This window comes from Procambarus clarkii, chromosome 10 (genome assembly GCF_040958095.1).
Source record: "Procambarus clarkii isolate CNS0578487 chromosome 10, FALCON_Pclarkii_2.0, whole genome shotgun sequence".
In the NCBI taxonomy this organism is placed as follows: domain Eukaryota; kingdom Metazoa; phylum Arthropoda; class Malacostraca; order Decapoda; family Cambaridae; genus Procambarus; species Procambarus clarkii.
Genome location: NC_091159.1, coordinates 36,292,936 through 36,308,802, shown reverse-complemented (window position 1 = coordinate 36,308,802; position 15,867 = coordinate 36,292,936). Strand labels below are relative to the sequence as shown.

At 48.9% G+C, this 15,867-nt stretch overlaps 1 protein-coding gene across 5 annotated transcripts in view; it reads right to left on the bottom strand.

The window, feature by feature from the left end:
• Positions 1-15,867, bottom strand: part of LOC123745526 (slit guidance ligand) — a 918,311-nt gene that overhangs the window by 188,694 nt on the left and 713,750 nt on the right. For all 5 annotated transcript variants that reach the window (XM_069321856.1, XM_045726133.2, XM_069321858.1 and 2 more), the window contains exon 5: positions 12,961-13,032. In XM_069321856.1, coding sequence (XP_069177957.1) covers positions 12,961-13,032 — 72 coding nt within the window. The remainder of the gene's footprint in view (positions 1-12,960; positions 13,033-15,867) is intronic.

Below are 15,867 nucleotides of genomic sequence, written 5' to 3'. Positions count from 1 at the left end.
GTTTCTGATAATCATATGCAGTCTGCTCACCTTTCCTTTTGTCTAATCTCAGTCTATCGCAGAACTCCAATAGATTGGCCAGGACTACCCGGGTGGCTTGCACAGGATTTCAGCAGCTTCTTTAGGCTGCATGGAGTTACTTAATGTTTGTTTCATAATGTCCATAGATAGGGGCCCTTACCTGTTCTTCGGTCACTACTATGCTACCACCGCTGCCCCCCCCCCCCTGGTACAATTACACCAAACAGGTACAATTTGAAGCTAGCGGTACTGTGGTCCTGCAAAATGTTCCGACCAATTCGTAGTTCTCTACATTCTGAGCAGCAGCGGTACACTCTCCTGCGCCACAAGAAAATTTGGTGGACAGGATTTTAGAGCAACGGAATATACTCTTTTCTTGTATTCTCAAAGTGCTGCTTTGGAAGACCAATTAGATTCTGCTAAAAAATGATAGCAACATTGATGAATCCAGTTTTTGTGATGTATTTACATCCCTCACAGTACCTCCCCATACCATTCACGGTAACCCCCCATACTTCACGGTACCTCCTCATATTTCACGGTACCTCCCCATAGTTCACGGTATCTGCCCCACACTTCACGGTACCTCCCCATACCATTCACGGTACTCCCCCATACTTCACGGTACCTCCCCACACTTCACGGTACCTCCCCATACTTCACGATACCTCCCCATACTTCACGGTACTCCCCCATACTTCACGGTACCTCCCCATACTTCACGGTACCTCCCCACACTTCACGGTACCTCCCCCACACTTCATGGTACCTCCCCCATACTTCACGGTACCTCCCCACACTTCACGGTACCTCCCCCATACTTCACGGTACCTCCCCCATACTTCACGGTACCCCCTATACTTCACGGTACCTCCCCCATACTTCACGGTATCTGCCCCACACTTCACGGTACTTCCCCATACTTCACGGTACCTCCCCATACTTCACGGTAACCCCCCATACTTCACGGTACCCCCCATACTTCCCGGTACCTCCCCATACTTCACGGTACCTCCCCATACTTTACGGTACCTCCCAACACTTCACAGTACCTCCCCATACTTCACGGTACCTCCCCATACTTCACGGTACCTCCCCATACTTCACGGTACCTCCCCCACACTTCATGGTACCTCCCCATACTTCCCGGTACCTCCCCCATACTTCACGGTACCTCCCCATACTTTACGGTACCTCCCAACACTTCACAGTACCTCCCCATACTTCACGGTACCTCCACATACTTCACGGTACCTCCCCATACTTCACGGTACCTCCCCATACTTCACGGTACCTCCCCATACTTCACGGTACCTCCCCATACTTCACGGTACCTCCCCATACTTTACGGTACCTCCCAACACTTCACAGTACCTCCCCATACTTCACGGTACCTCCCCCATACTTCACGGCACCTCCCCATAGTTCACGGTATCTGCCCCACACTTCACGGTACCTCCCCATACCATTCACGGTACTCCCCCATACTTCACAGTACCTCCCCCATACTTCACGGTACCTCCCCATACTTCACGGTACCTCCCCATACTTCACGGTACCTCCCCATACTTCACGGTACCTCCCCATACTTCACGGCACCTCCCCATAGTTCACGGTATCTGCCCCACACTTCACGGTACCTCCCCATACCATTCACAGTACCTCCCCCATACTTCACAGTACCTCCCCATACTTCACGGTACCTCCCCCATACTTCACGGTACCTCCCCATACTTCACGGTACCTCCCCCATACTTCACGGTACCTCCCCCATACTTCACGGTACCTCCCCCATACTTCACGGTACCTCCCCCATACTTCACGGTACCTCCCCCATACTTCACGGTACCTCCCCCATACTTCACGGTACCTCCCCCATACTTCACGGTACCTCCCCCATACTTCACGGTACCTCCCCCATACTTCACGGTACCTCCCCCATACTTCACGGTACCTCCCCCATACTTCACGGTACCTCCCCCATACTTCACGGTACCTCCCCCATACTTCACGGTACCTCCCCCATACTTCACGGTACCTCCCCCATACTTCACGGTACCTCCCCCATACTTCACGGTACCTCCCCCATACTTCACGGTACCTCCCCCATACTTCACGGTACCTCCCCCATACTTCACGGTACCTCCCCCATACTTCACGGTACCTCCCCCATACTTCACGGTACCTCCCCCATACTTCACGGTACCTCCCCCATACTTCACGGTACCTCCCCCATACTTCACGGTACCTCCCCCATACTTCACGGTACCTCCCCCATACTTCACGGTACCTCCCCCATACTTCACGGTACCTCCCCCATACTTCACGGTACCTCCCCCATACTTCACGGTACCTCCCCCATACTTCACGGTACCTCCCCCATACTTCACGGTACCTCCCCCATACTTCACGGTACCTCCCCCATACTTCACGGTACCTCCCCATACTTCACGGTACCTCCCCCATACTTCACGGTACCTCCCCATACTTCACGGTACCTCCCCATACTTCACGGTACCTCCCCCATACTTCACGGTACCTCCCCCATACTTCACGGTACCTCCCCCATACTTCACGGTACCTCCCCCATACTTCACGGTACCTCCCCCATACTTCACGGTACCTCCCCATACTTCACGGTACCTCCCCCATACTTCACGGTACCTCCCCCATACTTCACGGTACCTCCCCCATACTTCACGGTACCTCCCCCATACTTCACGGTACCTCCCCCATACTTCACGGTACCTCCCCCATACTTCACGGTACCTCCCCATACTTCACGGTACCTCCCCATACTTCACGGTACCTCCCCCATACTTCACGGTACCTCCCCATACTTCACGGTACGTACCGGTACATATCCATACGAAGTAACGGTAAACAAAATAAAATCGTGAGGTAGCTACACTATTCTACCTGTTCTACACTACTCTACCTGTTCTACACTACTCTACCTGTTCTACACTACTCTACCTGTTCTACACTACTCTACCTGTTCTACACTACTCTACCTGTTCTACTCTACCTGTTCTACACTACCTGTTCTACACTACTCTACCTGTTCTACACTACTCTACCTGTTCTACACTACTCTACCTGTTCTACACTACTCTACCTGTTCTACACTACTCTACCTGTTCTACACTACTCTACCTGTTCTACACTACTCTACCTGTTCTACACTACTCTACCTGTTCTACACTACTCTACCTGTTCTACACTACTCTACCTGTTCTACACTACCTGTTCTACACTACCTGTTCTACACTACCTGTTCTACACTACCTGTTCTACACTACTCTACCTGTTCTACACTACTCTACCTGTTCTACACTACTCTACCTGTTCTACACTACTCTACCTGTTCTACACTACTCTACCTGTTCTACACTACTCTACCTGTTCTACACTACTCTACCTGTTCTACACTACTCTACCTGTTCTACACTACTCTACCTGTTCTACACTACTCTACCTGTTCTACACTACTCTACCTGTTCTACACTACTCTACCTGTTCTACACTACTCTACCTGTTCTACACTACTCTACCTGTTCTACACTACTCTACCTGTTCTACACTACTCTACCTGTTCTACACTACTCTACCTGTTCTACACTACTCTACCTGTACGAAGCAATCCTAACCTCTACAACAGCAGATCTTCCGACTCCACTCTGGAAAAGCTTCTTGAATCTTCATCTGTACCTGTACGGAGTTCTGGGAGTTCTTCTACTCCCCAAACATTCATCCCCCATTTAATTCAACAAATTTCTCTATCAATCACCGCCACTCTCCGCTTCTCTGGACATACCTCACCGCTTGAGCACATGCTGGCTTCCTGCCCCTTACTGTTGTTGTTGTTTAAGATTCGCTACCTGGAACAAAAAGTTCTAAGTAGCACGGGCTATGGTGAGCCCATTTGCACCTTACTGCTCGACACACCACCTGCTTCATACCATCAGGTAGAACGGGTGATATTATCCCACGTTTTGTGTCATCTACTGCAACATTCTGGCTGTGACTGCATAGCAATATTGATTGAACTTTTATCCTATGCGGTTCATGTTCTTGATGTCTTAAGAAGTTCTCGTATCTTCTAAGGCGCCCATTCCAAGGTCGCAAATATCCACATAGCATTATACTTTTATCCTATAATGTAAGATTATCATTAATTGATAACTATTAACCATTTTCCCTGATCAAATAAATGGATAAATATGTAATTATATAATGAATTGAAAGTTTGAATAAAAAAACGTGAATAAATGACTCTCTCCTAATCAATGCCTTAATTTGAATATTATTAACGGAGTGACGACGGTAGTTAATGAAGGGGAGAGCGTGAGTGACAAGCGGGCCCTCAGGGGGCCCCACTATCCCTCAGGGGGAGGGCCCACTATCCGTCAGGGGGAGGGCCCACTATCCATCACGGGGACCCTGCCAACACCACACGCCAGCTGATTAATAGCTGCGGAGGGTCCGGGGGGTCATTGATGGACTAGTATACTCTGTAGGGGGTCCGGGGGATCATTGATGGGCTAGTATACTCTGTAGGGGGTCCGGGGGATCATTGATGGGCAAGTATACTCTGTAGGGGGTCCGGGGGATCATTGATGGGCTAGTATACTCTGTAGGGGGTCCGGGGGATCATTGATGGGCTAGTATACTCTGTAGGGGGTCCGGGGGGTCATTGATTGGCTAGTATACTCTGTAGGGGGTCCGGGGGGTCATTGATGGTCTAGTATACTCTGTAGGGGGTCCGGGGGGTCATTGATGGGCTAGTATACTCTGTAGGGGGTCCGGGGGGTCATTGATGGTCTAGTATACTCTGTAGGGGGTCCGGGGGGTCATTGATGGGCTAGTATACTCTGTAGGGGGTCCGGGGGGTCATTGATGGTCTAGTATACTCTGTAGGGGGTCCGGGGGTCATTGATGGTCTAGTATACTCTGTAGGGGGTCCGGGGGGTCATTGATGGGCTAGTATACTCTGTAGGGGGTCCGGGGGGTCATTGATGGGCTAGTATACTCTGTAGGGGGTCCGGGGGGTCATTGATGGTCTAGCATACTCTGTAGGGGGTCCGGGGGGTCATTGATGGTCTAGTATACTCTGTAGGGGGTCCGGGGGGTCATTGATGGGCTAGTATACTCTGTAGGGGGTCCGGGGGGTCATTGATGGTCTAGTATACTCTGTAGGGGGTCCGGGGGGTCATTGATGGTCTAGTATACTCTGTAGGGGGTCCGGGGGGTCATTGATGGTCTAGTATACTCTGTAGGGGGTCCGGGGGGTCATTGATGGTCTAGTATACTCTGTAGGGGGTTCGGGGGGTCATTGATGGGCTAGTATACTCTGTAGGGGGTCCGGGGGGTCATTGATGGTCTAGTATACTCTGTAGGGGGTCCGGGGGATCATTGATGGGCTAGTATACTCTGTAGGGGGTCCGGGGGGTCATTGATTGGCTAGTATACTCTGTAGGGGGTCCGGGGGGTCATTGATGGTCTAGTATACTCTGTAGGGGGTCCGGGGGGTCATTGATGGTCTAGTATACTCTGTAGGGGGTCCGGGGGTCATTGATGGTCTAGTATACTCTGTAGGGGGTCCGGGGGGTCATTGATGGGCTAGTATACTCTGTAGGGGGTCCGGGGGGTCATTGATGGGCTAGTATACTCTGTAGGGGGTCCGGGGGGTCATTGATGGTCTAGCATACTCTGTAGGGGGTCCGGGGGGTCATTGATGGTCTAGTATACTCTGTAGGGGGTCCGGGGGGTCATTGATGGGCTAGTATACTCTGTAGGGGGTCCGGGGGGTCATTGATGGTCTAGTATACTCTGTAGGGGGTCCGGGGGGTCATTGATGGTCTAGTACACTCTGTAGGGGGTCCGGGGGGTCATTGATGGTCTAGTATACTCTGTAGGGGGTCCGGGGGGTCATTGATGGTCTAGTATACTCTGTAGGGGGTTCGGGGGGTCATTGATGGGCTAGTATACTCTGTAGGGGGTCCGGGGGGTCATTGATGGTCTAGTATACTCTGTAGGGGGTCCGGGGGGTCATTGATGGTCTAGTATACTCTGTAGGGGGTCCGGGGGGTCATTGATGGTCTAGTATACTCTGTAGGGGGTCCGGGGGGTCATTGATGGGCTAGTATACTCTGTAGGGGGTCCGGGGGGTCATTGATGGGCTAGTATACTCTGTAGGGGGGTCCGGGGGGGTCATTGATGGACTAGTATACTCTGTAGGGGGGTCCGGGGGGGTCATTGATGGGCTAGTATACTCTGTAGGGGGTCCGGGGGATCATTGATGGGCTAGTATACTCTGTAGGGGGTCCGGGGGGTAATTGATGGGCTAGTATACTCTGTAGGGGGGTCCGGGGGATCATTGATGGGCTAGTATACTCTGTAGGGGGGTCCGGGGGATCATTGATGGGCTAGTATGCTCTGTAGGGGGGTCCGGGGGATCATTGATGGGCTAGTATACTCTTTAGGGGGGTCCGGGGGATCATTGATGGGCTAGTATGCTCTGTAGGGGGGTCCGGGGGATCATTGATGGGCTAGTATACTCTTTAGGGGGGTCCGGGGGATCATTGATGGGCTAGTATACTCTTTAGGGGGGGTCCGGGGGATCATTGATGGGCTAGTATACTCTTTAGGGGGGTCCGGGGGATCATTGATGGGCTAGTATACTCTTTAGGGGGGTCCGGGGGATCATTGATGGGCTAGTATACTCTTTAGGGGGGTCCGGGGGATCATTGATGGGCTAGTATACTCTGCAAGGCTTTCGGGGGTTCCACGGGGGGGGGGGAGGTCGCTGGCTAAATAGTAGCAACACAAAATTCTTTTAACCTTCTCCAAAGAAAGATTGAAATGTTGTATTTGGCTGAGGAGCAGTGGAGTTCGTTTGTCGTTCTCGGGGACAGGAAGCCTGTTAGGATTATCGAGGTCCCTCTAAGGACATGGGAAGGATGCTGACAGGGACTGCCAGAGGATGGCACTCACCCGACGCTGACTACGGGGAGCTTGCCAGCCTTGTGGCACCTAGTGCCTTATAGGTGAACTATTCTGACGTGGGAATTCGTTGTTGAATCTGGCCGTGAGGTTGTGGTTGGAGGTGACTTCCACTTGCTGGTCTCCCGTAGTGAGTCAGTACCAGTATCTCCACCTTCCACTTGCTGGTCTCCCGTAGTGAGTCAGTACCAGTATCTCCACCTTCCACTTGCTGGTCTCCCGTAGTGAGTCAGTACCAGTATCTCCACCTTCCACTTGTGGTCTCCCGTAGTGAGTCAGTACCAGTATCTCCACCTTCCACTTGTGGTCTCTCGTCCTACCTTCTATTTAAGAAGTCAGTCCATGTTCACCTTGTCTATTCCCCCCCCCCCCGTCAGTATTTTGTATATTGTGATTATATCCCCTCTAATTCACCTGTTCTCAAGAGTTATCATATCTAGTTACATTACCCTCTTTGCTCCGGCACCAGTCTTCCTGCACATGTCTGTACTCTTTCAGTTTTGGCTTTATGCTTCACAAGGTGTGGATTCCAGGCCGGTGCTGCATATTCCAGTATTGGTCTAACAATAGTTGTTAACACTGTATTGAATAAGTCCTGATTTAGGCTTCTAAATAATGTTACTAATGTTAAACATCGTCACATGTGCTGCAGATGTTACCCCGTTTGTTTGTGTCCCGTGTTAGTGATGGAATTAGATCCATTTCTAAGTCTTTTTCTGTTTCTGATTATTGCAGCTGCCTTTGCCCTTATGCAGACCTCCTCGACTATTTCCTCCTCTCCTTATCGTTTCCAGAAACAAAATGGAATTAATTGTTGCAGGTCAGTTGTTGCAGGTCAGTCCAGCCACTGAGTTTGTCAAGCTCTTCCAGCGGGTCTCATACTCAATATTTTCCACACCTTTCCTGAGTGTTGGTAATCACCAGGTCTAGTGTTGGTGGTGGGCCGTGTTGCGCTTCTTGTTTATGTAATGTGTTGCTCCAAGATGTTTGTTGTGTCTACAAGCTGTAGTCTCCGGGGAGCTCTGGGCATTACAGGTCTACGTAGTTGTTCAGTGAACCTTAAATAAGACTGAACTTGGTGTTTAAAGGCCCCAAGTAAACCTCAGCTACAGTGTGGCTGTAGTAATAGGGCTACATCACCCGCCACCCCAGGACCCTGGTCCACCAGTCTATCCTTACTACTCCATATCCTCGTTGGAAGATTGTATCTTGTCAGCATCGTTCCCGTTGTTGCAATAATGTGTGTGGCTCTTTTCAGCAACCCTTTCTTGAAGCTCAACCCCATTATTTGTAATTCCATCTGCATTTGGCCACATAATTTTAACGCTCATCTTTCCCGGTTTCATTTGGTTTTGCCCAAAGGAGGCGGTAGTTTCTGTTCCATGTCCATTGTTGATAGGGGGGAAGGATGGTGGCCGGGACTGGTTGGATGGTTAGCGTGTATAACAGCGCGAGGCCCTGGGAAGGCTACTAATATATACACCAAACAACACCACATCAAGTATACATCCCCCAAAATACACCCCGCCATGCTTTTAGGGCATCTCCATTACACGGTATCACACTGAATAAATGATAAGGCGGCCCTCTGAATTAAGAAATCCTTGGGGCGAGTCCCAGCACCCAGAGCCAGTTATTACGGGCTTAGCGGCAACACCCAGCCAAGGGAAAGAGTAGGGGAGAGGGGGGGGGAGGGGTGAGAGGGGGGGGGTGAAAGGGGTGTGGAGAGGGGGGGACAGAATAATGACACATAATAAAGTCATTGGTGAGCATAGACATTACTGACCTCTGGCCGGCGGTGCTCGGGGCGAGGGACCGGAGGACTATGTGTGGGTAGGATGGGGCTGGGGGGGGGGGGTGATAGGCGAAAGGAGAAGAGGGAGGGCCCATGGATATGGGAGAGGGATATAGTGATGGGAAGGGGAGAGCAGAAGGTTAGTGAAGTGCAACAGAGAGAGAAAGAGAGAGAGAGAGAGAGAGAGAGAGAGAGAGAGAGAGAGAGAGAGAGAGAGAGAGAGAGAGAGAGAGAGAGAGAGAGAGAGAGAGAGAGAGAGAGAGAAGGAAGGATGCAGGGTACCCATCACAGAGGAGCTGGAAGAAGAGGATAAAAACATCCGTGTGTGTATTTAATATTTGTGTTTGCAGAATCGAGCTATTAGCTCTTGGGTCCCGCCTTTCTAACCAATTTATTTTTCCCTTATTATGGCTTCTACATATATTACTACTCTCTAACGCACGCACATCCCCAGGGAGCAGCTCGTAGCAGATGTCTAACTACCAGGTACATATTTACTTCTAGGTAAACAGGAGCATCAGGATGAAAGAAACTGCCCATTTGTTTCCGCCTCCGCCGAGGATCAAACCCGGACAATTAGGACTACGAATCCCGAACGCTGTCCACTCAGCCACGAGGCCCTCTTGTGTGAGTGAGGGTGAATGTGTGTGTATTCACCTAGTTGTATTCACCTACTTGTGTTTGCGGGGGTTGAGCTCTGCTCCTTCGGCCCGCCTCTTAACTGTCAATCAACGATCTTACCCACCCCCCAACACACACACACACACACATACCCCCAAGGAAGCAGCCCGTAACAGCTGTTTAACTCCCAGGTACCTATTTACTGCTAGGTAACTGGGGCATCAGGATGAAAGACACTCTGCCCATTTGTTTCTGCCGGCGCCGGGAATCGAACCCCGCTACGTATCCAGCGTGCTGTCCACTCAGCCACCAGGCGCCCGCCCTGTGTGTACTCATCTAGTTGTATTCACCTAGTTGTGGTTGCGGGGGATGAGCTTTGGCTCTTTGGTCCCGCCTCTCAGCTGTCAATTAACAGATTCCAGGGCCTACTGGGCTTTATCATATCTACATTTGAAACTGTGTATGGAGTCAGCCTCCACTACATCACTGCCTAATGCATTCCATTTGTTAACTACTCTGACACTGAAAAAAATCTTTCTAATATCTCTGTGGCTCATTTGGGTACTACGTTTCCACCTGTACTCACCTAGTTGTGCTTGCGGGGGTTCAGCTTTAGCTCCTTGGTCCCGCCTCTCAACCGTCAATCAACAGGTGTACAGGTTCCTGAGCCTATTGGGCTCTATCATATCTACACTTGAAACTGTGTATGGAGTCAGCCTCCACCACATCACTTCCTAATGCATTCCATTTGTCAACCACTCTGACACTAAAAAAGTTCTTTCTAATATCTCTGTGGCTCATTTGGGCACTCGGTTTCCACCTGTGTCCCCTTGTGCGTGTGCCCCTTGTGTTAAATAGCCTGTCTTTATCTACCCTATCAATTCCCTTGAGAATCTTGAATGTAGTGATCATGTCCCCCCTAACTCTTGTCTTCCAGCGAAGTGAGGTTCAATTCCCGCAGTCTCTCCTCGTAGCTCATACCTCTCAGCTCGGGTACTAGTCTGGTGGCAAACCTTTGAACCTTTTCCAGTTTAGTCTCATCCTTGACTAGATAGGGACACCATGCTGGGGCTGCATACTCCAGAATTGGCCTGACATATGTGGTATACAAAGTTCTGAATGATTCTTTACACAAATTTCTGAATGCCGTTCGTATGTTGGCCAGCCTGGCATATGCCGCTGATGTTATCCTCTTGATATGTGCTGCAGGAGACAGGTCTGGCGTGATATCAATTTCCAAGTCTTTTTCTTTCTCTGACTCCTGAAGGATTTCCTCTCCCAGATGATACCTTGTATTTGGCCTCCTGCTGCCTACACCTATCTTCATTACATTACATTTGGTTGGGTTGAACTCTAACAACCACTTGTTCGACCATTCCTTCAGTTTGTCTTGGTCTTCTTGAAGCCTCAAACAGTCCTCTTCTGTCTTAATCCTTCACATAATTTTGGCATCATCCGCAAACATTGAGAGAAATGAATCTATACCCTCCGGGAGATCATTTACATATATCAGAAACAAGATAGGACCGAGTACAGAGCCCTGTGGGACTCCACTGGTGACTTCACGCCAATCTGAGGTCTCACCCCTCACCGTAACTCTCTGCTTCCTATTGCTTAGGTACTCTCTTATCCACTGGAGCACCTTACCAGCTACACCTGCCTGTCTCTCCAGCTTATGTACCAGCCTCTTATGCGGTACTGTGTCAAAGGCTTTCCGACAATCCAAGAAAATGCAGTCCGCCCAGCCCTCTCTTTCTTGCTTAATCTGTGTCACCTGGTCATAGAATTCTATTAAGCCAGTCAGGCAAGATTTACCCTCCCTGAACCCATGTTGTCGATTTGTCACGAAGTCCCTTCTCTCCAGATGTGCTACCAGGTTTTTTCTCACGATCTTCTCCATCACCTTGCATGGTATACAAGTCAAGGATACTGGCCTGTAGTTCAGTGCCTCTTGCCTGTCGCCCTTTTTGTATATTGGGACCACATTCGCCGTCTTCCATATTTCTGGTAGGTCTCCCGTCTCCAGTGACCTACTATACACTATGTAGAGTGGCAAGCAAAGTGCCTCTGCACACTCTTTCAGTACCCATGGCGAGATCCCGTCTGGACCAACAGCCTTTCTAATATCCAGATCCAGCAGGTGTCTCTTGACCTCCTCTCTCGTAATTTCAAACTCTTCCAAGGCCGCCTGGTTTACGTCCCTTTCTCCTAGCACAGTGACCTCACCTTGTTCTGTCGTGAAGACCTCTTGAAACCTCTTGTTGAGTTCATCACACACCTCTTTGTCATTCTCTGTATACCTGTCCTCGCCTCTTCTAAGTTTCACTACCTGTTCTTTCACTGTTGTTTTCCTTCTGATGTGACTGTGGAGTAGCTTTGGTTCGGTCTTGGCTTTGTTTGCTATATCATTTTCATAACTTTTCTCTGCTTCTCTTCTCACCCTGACATACTCATTCCTGGTTCTCTGGTATCTCTCTCTGCTTTCTGGTGTTCTGTTATTCCGGAAGTTCCTCCATGCTCTTTTGTTCAGTTTCTTTGCTTCCATACATGCCCTATTATACCATGGATTCTTCTGTTGCTTCTCGGATTTTTCTTTTTGGGCCGGGATGTGTGTGTGTGTACTCACCTAGTTGTACTCACCTAGTTGTGTTTGCGGGGATTGAGCTCTGGCTCTTTGGTCCCGCCTCTCAACCGTGTGTGTGTGTGTGTGTGTGTGTGTGTGTGTGTGTGTGTGTGTGTGTGTGTGTGTGTGTGTGTGTGTGTGTGTGTGTGTGTGTGTGTGTGTGTGTGAATTCTGAGGTGGTCAGATCTGCAATGATAATGTACACACCCTACGGCCGCTCCTGCCACACCCCTAACCATGCTACCCTCCATTCAACCCCCCCATCTCCTCCTAATGCCCCCCCCCCCTGCCACACACAGTAAGATAGGTGCCAATAAGATGGTTGTTAGTGACATAATGGTCAAGACAAGTAACTACAACAACCACCAATTCTCCCGAGTGTTCAGGTTAACCCAGTGTTACTGTGGCTGGTTGGTCCAATTAACCGTATGGCTTATACTGACCCCGTTTAACCTGGACGGTAAAACGTACCGCAGCATTATCACATTCATGCTATTTTATTTGTTACTTTAACAGTTAGGCGATACCAGCTTTTGACGGAAACAGAGAAAAAGACAGAAAACAGAAATAGACCCGAGCACTGCCGGATATCCCGTATAGAATAGTATATATTACATTATATATAATGTTGTGATGTCCATTTTAACTTAGACATGACAGCAAGGAAAAAAAGAGACTAGAAAGACAGGTTAAGCAACAGAAAGGGACAGACAGAGAGGCACAGGAGGTGGTGGAGGACTCAGAGAAGGAAGGTACAAGAGGCACTTGATGAAAGGGGAAGAGCAACAAAAGTAAGAAGACGAGGCCTAACAACAAATAATGTTGAGGGACTCGAGTAAAAACAGAAGTCGAGTGTCTTCCGAGGAAGAAAGAAAGACATCTTGGAGACACTTACAAGTAGCGCAGCTGGGCGAGGCCCTTCAACATCTTCTTGGCGATGATCTTCAGCTGGTTACGATTGAGCTCCCTGCAAGACGAGAAGGTTGTTAGTCAATGGTGGGGATGTTTCACATGTGGCACCCTCACACACCTGTGTCACCCTCACACACCTGTCACGCGCGGCACCCTCACACACACCTGTGTCACGCGTGGCACCCTCACACACCTGTGTCACGCGTTGCACCCTCACACACCTGTGTCACGCGTGGCACCCTCACACACCTGTGTCACGCGCGGCACCCTCACACACCTGTCACGCGCGGCACCCTTAAAGACACCTGTGTCACGCGTGACACCCTCACACACCTGTGTCACGCGTGGCACCCTCACACACCTGTGTCACGCGTGGCACCCTCACACACATGTGTCATATGTGGCACCCTATGACATAACTGATCATCCTTGAGGATAAAATATTATGCCAACCTTCACTCACAAATAAAGGTCGAACACCTTTCCCACTACAGAAAGGTGGGAAAGGTGGTTCGTTCTCACTATTCTAATGTATCACCGCACAGCCAGTAACTCAGTTATAGTCATTACCGTTGTAATTATCATTATCATCAGTACAAACAATTTTGTACGTTGGTGAACGTCGTGGAGTAACACCTGGCGATGGTTGGCACTGATGTGGGAACAACGTGTGAACAGGGAATAGTTAACTGTGGAGCGTACATCCCGTAGACTTTACATTTTCATGTACATAAAATAATTTTTTTTTTTATACTCAAAATGCATCTGGAGTCTGCCAGTGCAGACTGCCTATCACATGCCTCTGTATGACTAACCATCCTGTGTGATGGGTATTTTTTAGCATCACCTTGTTAACTTTTTTGACACACTGTACTCCGCTTCATATAGTCTAGGGTAGCTGCACAAATGCAGATGTACCTCATGTATTAATAAAAAAAAATGTTTCCTCATTCAGAAACGTAAGATGTGACGAGCCCCGTGTTTACACCGATGGTTCAGTCCAGTCGTCAACAGGATGGACTGCAGAAGCCTGAAGGTTGGACGTAAACAGTACTTGCACACCGACTACTAGTTCCAGGGTGAACTGTACACATATATAAGTAGCTGCACTCTTAACTAGTTACCAGGGGCCAGATTCACGAACCAGTTCCGTAAGCACTTACGAACCTGTACATCTTTTCTCAATCTTTGGCGGCTTTGTTTACAATTATTAAACAGTTAATGAGCTGCGAAGCACCAGGGGGCTGTTTGTAACAATAGCAACCGTTGATTGGGAAGTTTTCATGCTTGTAAACTGTTTAATAAATGTAACCAAAGCCGTCAAAGATCGAGGAAAGATGTACACGTTCGTAACTCCTTTGTGAATCCGGATCCAGTACACTAAAAAGCACAGGAGGAGGAGGAGGAGGAATATAATTTTATGTCAGTCAAAGTCTGCTCTTCAACTACTAGAAGAGTCCTGCAAGATCGACATCAAGAACCTCAAAACATCACTTTATATAACTAATGGTAATGTCTCAGTACAGACATAATAACATAGGATCAACAAAACTGTGAACTATACAAGATAACCGCAAGGAGGCCCACACGCCTCCTGTCTTACCACATACTACACTTTCTACGTTTGTAGAAAGTGTAGATGCTTTCATGCAGTTGTTGAAAGCATCTACACTTACACCTCAAGTCCAGCAGTCTGATGATTCAACGGTACGATTGTGAGCTAACGTTATGAGACCGTCGTCAGACACAGGAAATATAGAGGGACATGATCACGACATTATATTCTAAGAGGGACAAGCACGGGTGTCTAAAATGAGTCGCAAGGCTGTAAGGAAGCCCTTAACTTTGAGCAGTAAAACAGAATGAGTTAGATCAGGAGGAAGTTAATTCAACTCTAAAGAAAGCATGAAATACTTGAGCCACAGCATACTAGGTGACTGTTCTTACTCCTTTACGAGAACACACACACACACACACACACACACACACGCACGCGCGTCTGTGTTCGAATCGATTCTGGGCGCCGGCAGAAACATATGGGCAAAGTTTCTTTCACACTGATTTACCTGTTCACCTAGCAGTAAATAGGTACCTGGGGAGTTAGACAGCTGCTACGGGCTGCTTCCTGGGGATGTGTGCGTGCGTGTGTTAAGATAGAGATATATGTAGTAGCTATAATAGAGGAAAAATGGATTGGTTAGAAAGGCGGGGTTCAAGAGCTAATAGCTAATAGTAAGTACACGTACACGTACACACACACGTACACACAAGCACGTACGGACGCTCCCACCAGCTGCTACAGAACACAGATGGACTCTTAACTTCACAGAAAACGGGCTGCCAAAGAGCCCTCTATGCGGATTAAAAGTCTATACCGGGAAGGATAAAATGCTAACCGACAAGCGACCATAAATTCCGATATTCCAACACAAAAGGGTGCGAGTGAAGGCCTTAGGACGAGTACACGTAAGGTGGTGTTTCGCAGCCAGAGAGTAATCCCGTCATTGAATAATCCCCAAGTACGATGATTTCTCACGCTGGGGGAGGATTTATGAGACGTGAAGGATTGCGCTGAGAAATCTCGCTGACAGTAATTTATGACAGTCATGATGAGTTAAACTCTCTAAGTTGGAAGGGACAGTTGGAGTGTGTTAATGGTGGGGAAAAAAAATTAAGCTCTTCAAACTGACGAAAGTTATAACAGTGGGAGAATGGGAATATTTTATTTATTATCTTTCTACATGAGATAAGAGAGAGAGAGAGAGAGAGAGAGAGAGAGAGAGAGAGAGAGAGAGAGAGAACTATGAGGAGAAAGCTCCAAGCTATTACGACTATATAGCACTTGGAAGGGGTCAGGATAAGGATTTGGGATGGGACGGGGGGAAAGGAA